The sequence below is a fragment of the Entelurus aequoreus genome, linkage group LG15 (genome assembly GCF_033978785.1).
Source record: "Entelurus aequoreus isolate RoL-2023_Sb linkage group LG15, RoL_Eaeq_v1.1, whole genome shotgun sequence".
Lineage (NCBI taxonomy): Eukaryota > Metazoa > Chordata > Actinopteri > Syngnathiformes > Syngnathidae > Entelurus > Entelurus aequoreus.
Window position 1 is genome coordinate 43,981,579 of NC_084745.1, and position 5,382 is coordinate 43,986,960.

The 5,382-nt window shown below is 37.9% G+C and overlaps 1 protein-coding gene across 2 annotated transcripts in view; it reads right to left on the reverse strand.

Annotated features, from left to right (window-relative positions):
• Positions 1–2,641, reverse strand: part of LOC133630171 (olfactomedin-4-like) — an 18,602-nt gene extending 15,961 nt beyond the window's left edge. Inside the window, exons 1-3 of one of the 2 annotated variants that reach the window (XM_062021568.1) lie at positions 1,565–2,641; positions 422–544; positions 2–220 (exon numbers count right to left, since the gene is read on the reverse strand). In XM_062021568.1, coding sequence (XP_061877552.1) covers positions 2–220; positions 422–544; positions 1,565–1,819 — 597 coding nt within the window. In that variant the 5' untranslated portion in view covers positions 1,820–2,641. The remainder of the gene's footprint in view (position 1; positions 221–421; positions 545–1,564) is intronic. The other variant, XM_062021569.1, reaches the window with a different exon arrangement.
• Positions 2,642–5,382: the final 2,741 nt, after the last annotated feature.

A 5,382-nucleotide genomic window follows, 5' to 3' on the forward strand; every position in this document is an offset into this window, starting at 1 on the left:
CCTGTTTGGCAGAGTCGGTGTAAAGGTGTTGGTGTCCCTGGGTGGTTGTGTTAAGCTTGTCAACACGCTCCTTGATCTCCTTCAGCTCGTTTTGGATCACCTGCAGACTGACGACCCCGTAGAGACCGCCATCGTCCTCCTTCTCAAGAACAGACACGTCTTCGAGCAGTTGAGGCAAACGGTGCTCCAAACCCAGCAGCATACTCTCAAGCTCGAAGGCCTGCAGAGACCAAAACCATGTCAGGTTGGAACCTGTTTATGGCCACATCATAAGCACAATCACAATGTGACTTTAGCCAGAGACATACATTTTTGTAGGCAGATTTCTGACATTGTTTTCTTGATGAACGTAGCGTGTGCATGTTCCACTGTAATATTTCATAGCAATGTGCAAGGCAGAGATATGTAGCAAACAACTCACCTTCTGCTGGGTGACAGTGTTCGTGCATTTGGACGCTTTTTCGTTCACCGAGTTGAGGCTCTCAAGTGGGAAGGCCTTCTCTTTGCTAGTCAGAGCGCAGGCACAGTCATCTTGTGGACTCTGCTGACAAAACATGCGTACAAGTTCGATAAAACATAATACGCCAGTTTGTAACAGCACAAGGTATGATGCATGATAATACCTGTGGACAGGACCGGCCCTTCGACATCGTGACAGATATATGGTCATATTTCAAAAATGGTCCTGTTATTTAAGTTGTTATTGTAACCAAACCTTTTCCCTAAATATATACTATATAAAAACATTTGTTTCTTTAATAGTTTTTGAGCATTTTTTGTGTTTTGTTTATTTTTTATAATAATGCCAAAGCAGCATAGCAGTTTTGCATGTGCTTCACTGCTGTAGAGACATCAAACTTTTTTTTTTTACCCCCTTAAAACTTATAAACCTGTTTTTTTTACCTTTAATATAAACTTTGGACATTATCTGGAATATAAATACATTATTATTGAACATATTAAATACGTATATATTGAACACAAAATGTAGCTTACACCACCAAGTGTGAATGTGGAGTGAATGAATGACGGGTTTTCACTTCTCTGTGAGCGCTTTGAGTATCGAGTTGATAGAAAAGCGCTATAATAATCAAATACATTATTATTATTATTATTATTATTAAATTGGATTGAACGGACTTGTAGTTGTCAGTGTAGTCTTTTTGCCTATTCTTCTTACCTAATTATTCATAGTAAATACAATACTTTATACAACTTGTAAAATATTATTACATTATTTCTTAATATCTAAATATAAACATACGTTGGTTGTGCCTTCTTTGCACACACTCCCATAAATCTAAATCTACATCTGGTCGCCAAGACTAATAGCAAAACCTTGTTTATTGTTATTAATTGGTTTCAAAGCCGGGCCGTGGTAAATTAATTTCCGTGAAGTAAGAATTATTAATTATAAATTGAATATTTACAAAACTAGAAAATATTTATTTAAAAAAAAGCTGTTTACAGCTTTCTAAATATGATTAACATGAAGAAAGTAGAAAAAAACACACGCATCATCCACCTTTATATTCAAAACCCTAAGAATTATGAGTGATCTCACCTGTTGTGTGAAGCCGAAGAGAGAACACAGCAAAATGACAGCATGAAACTTCATGATGATGGCTTGGATGTGAATGAATGAAGAATGCATGAAAACTCTGCTGCACATTTTGGTGTTGCATAAGGACTCGGTCAGAACATGGTCACTTCCACCTTCTGGTTTCGTTTCTGGAAAACCAGGACTTGATTTTGTTCTCGAAAAAAGAGAAGCATGAACCCAATTGAAGGATAAACAGGAAGACATCTCAAAACACATGTTAAAGGATTTTCTCTCATTTAAGGAAGTGAGAAATTCTTTACTTAGTTTCGTTTGATATGTTCCTTATCCAAAATAACCCAAGTGTGCTCACAATAGAACAGTTTGGGAAAATCCAATAATTTGATATTAAGGCCTTAAAAAGTCTGAAATTATATCAAAATATCATAACATGTCCTAAATGTGGCTATTAAATGTCTTAAAAGTGCATCAATGTTTTGTTTATTCAAAACATTTTTTTATTATTCACACATAGCCTCCCCAGCCCCTCTCCAAAGCTGTATTTATTGTTTGTGCTACATTTGTGCTGTCATAAAAACATTTGTGGCATTATGGTTTAAATTGCATTAATTATTATTCACACCTGTCATTTCAAATGGCAACTTTCTGGCCTTAAGAAGCACTTAAAGAAATCAGTCAAATTAATTGTGGTAGTCAGTAACCGTTTCGATTTTAAATCAAGCAGAGTGAAACAATTGTGGAATTACTCAATTCTGGGGAAAACATTAAGGAATCGTGAAAAACAAACAAAAAAACACCACAACACACCACTAGTCCTTGTTGCACCACCTCTGGCTTTTAGAAGAGCTTGCAGTTGTTGTAACTTATGGGTTATACAGTTAATGTGTGATGATAATTCATAATTTGCATACTTGATTCAATTGCGGATTAATTAATTAATAATAAGTAATTATTATTTACAGTTAAAAAGAGTTTAAAAGGAATTGATTTCATTTATACATGTATTTGATATTGATTATTTGAGAAACACTGACACTGAATTGAGTTGTTCTCTACTTCATAGCCCAACAAAAGGGTTAACTTAAAAACAGCATGTTCCACAATTTATTGCCGCAAACCGGATGTTAGAAAGACCGGGAGCAGGTGCATTGTGGTTGTTGAGATTGAGCCTATGGGTGAATGAATGAACGACAGATGATAACAAGTTAAAAGGATCGTTTTTGTACTGTTTTGTATGCCCATTTTTTTGTTATATAAAGTACCACTTTATTTACACATTTCCGACGTCCTGTCCAATACTTTGATTGTAGTTAATCTACAGCAGTCTCTGAGGCATGGACTTAAAGGCCTACTGAAATGAATTTTTTTTATTTAAACGGGGATAGCAGATCCATTCTATGTGTCATACTTGATCATTTCGCGATATTGCCATATTTTTGCTGAAAGGATTTAGTAGAGAACAACGACGATAAAGGTCGCAACTTTTGGTCGCTGATAAAAAAAAGCCTTGCCTATACCGGAAGTAGCGTGACGTCACCGGAGGAAGGACTCCTCACATTTTCCCATTGTTTACAATGCAGCGAGAGAGATTCGGACAGAGAAAGCGACGATTACCCCATTAATTTGAGCGAGGATGAAAGATTTGTGGATGAGGAAAGTGAGAGTGAAGGACTAGAGTGCAGTGCAGGACGTATATTTTTTCGCTCTGACCGTAACTTAGGTACAAGGGTTCACTGGATTCCACACTTTCTCCTTTTTCTATTGTGGATCACGGATTTGTATTTTAAACCACATCGGATACTATATCCTCTTGAAAATGAGAGTCGAGAACGCGAAATTGACATTCACAATGACTTGTATCTCCACGACAATACATTGGCGAAGCTCTTTAGCTACTGAGCTAACGTGATAGCATCGGTCTCAAATGCAGATAGAAACAAAATAAATAAATCACTGACTGGAAGGATAGACAGAAGATCAACAATACTATTAAACCATGGACATGTAACTACACGGTTAATAATTCCCAGCTTGGCGAAGCTTAACAATGCTGTTGCTAACGACGCCATTGAAGCTAACTTAGCAACGGGACCTCACAGAGCTATGATAAAAACATTAGCGCTCCACCTACGCCAGCCCTCATCTGCTCATCAACACCCGTGCTCACCTGCGTTCCAGCGATCGACGGAAGGACAAAGGACTTCACCCGATCATCCGTGCGGTCGTCGGCTAGCTTCGGCTAGCGCGTCTGCTATCCAAGTCAAAGTCCTCCTGGTTGTGTTGCTACAGCCAGCCGCTAATACACCGATCCCATCTACAACTTTCTTCTTTGCAGTCTTCATTGTTCATTAAACAAATTGCAAAAGATTCACCAACACAGATGTCCAGAATACTGTGGAAGTTTGAGATGAAAACAGAGCTTTTTTGCATTGGATTCAATGGTGTACCAATACTTCCGTTCCAACGATTGACGTCACGCGCATACATCATCATACATAGACGTTTTCAACCGGAAGTTTAGCGGGAAATTTAAAATTGCACTTTATAAGTTAACCCGGCCGTATTGGCATGTGTTGCAATGTTAAGATTTCATCATTGATATATAAACTATTAGACTGCGTGGTCGGTAGTAGTGGGTTTCAGTAGGCCTTTAACGAGTGACAAACAGTACTCTTCATCAATCTTGCTCCAACTTCCTCTGATTGCTGTTGTCAGATCAGCTTGGCAGATTGGAGTTCTGTCATGGACCGTTTTCTTCAATTTCCATCACAGATTCTCAATTGGATTGAGAGCCGGACTATTTGCAGGACATGTCCTTGACCTTATGCATCTTTCTTCAAGGAAATGTTCACAGTTTTTGCTCTATGGCAAGATGTATAAGATCAAGGACTGTGGAAATGTGCATGTTTTCTTCAGGCAGTCGTCTTCATAAATATCATTGGAACGACACCAAACAAAGGTTGCAGCATCATCACCTTGCCCAATTTAGATTGGCGATTCATCACTGAATAGGACTTTCATCTAGTCATCCATAGTCCACCACTGCTTTTCCTTAGCTCATTGGAACCTTGTTGGGTTCTTCGTCTGTTTGGCGTTAATGACGGCTTTTATTGAGCTTTTCTGTATTTAAACTAATTTCCTTTAGGCTGATTCTTACAGTTCGGTCAAACGATGACTCCAATGTTCGCCCATTCGTTCTTCACTTGTTTCAGTACGCTTGCCTTGTTTGTACTTGGTCCAGATATTAGACACAGCTGACTTCGAACAATCAATCTTTTGCAACATTGCGTGGTGAATTACCTTCTTAAAGTCTGATCATCGTCTCCTTTGTTTAAATTGACATGTCTCGTGTTGGAGCCATGATTCATGTCAATCCACATGGTGCAACAGCTCTCCAAGGTGAGAATACTCCTTTTTAACTGCAGACTAATGAACAGATGTCATCTGATGCAGGTGTTAGCTTTGGAAATGAACATTTACAGGGTGACTCCATGTTTCCCCCTCTAAATTGAGAGATGTAAAAATGAAACTGTTACCAACTACCACGATTTATATTCTTAATTTACCCTAGTGTTTCTTAAAGCCAGAAAGTTGTCATTTGAAATGACTATAGATTTGTGTCAGGTCTGTTATCGGATTTTATTGTACAAAATTAAACAACTGAAAGAACATCCCCAAGTCTGGTGAGTCCATAATTAGTTCCATATCCATATATGCCATAGAACTTAAGACAAATATCACACGAATAAGAATGTAACGAGGACTGAACTTGTTATTTCTTGAATAATGAAATCTAAGAAGTTTTGGGTTACAAAACTACA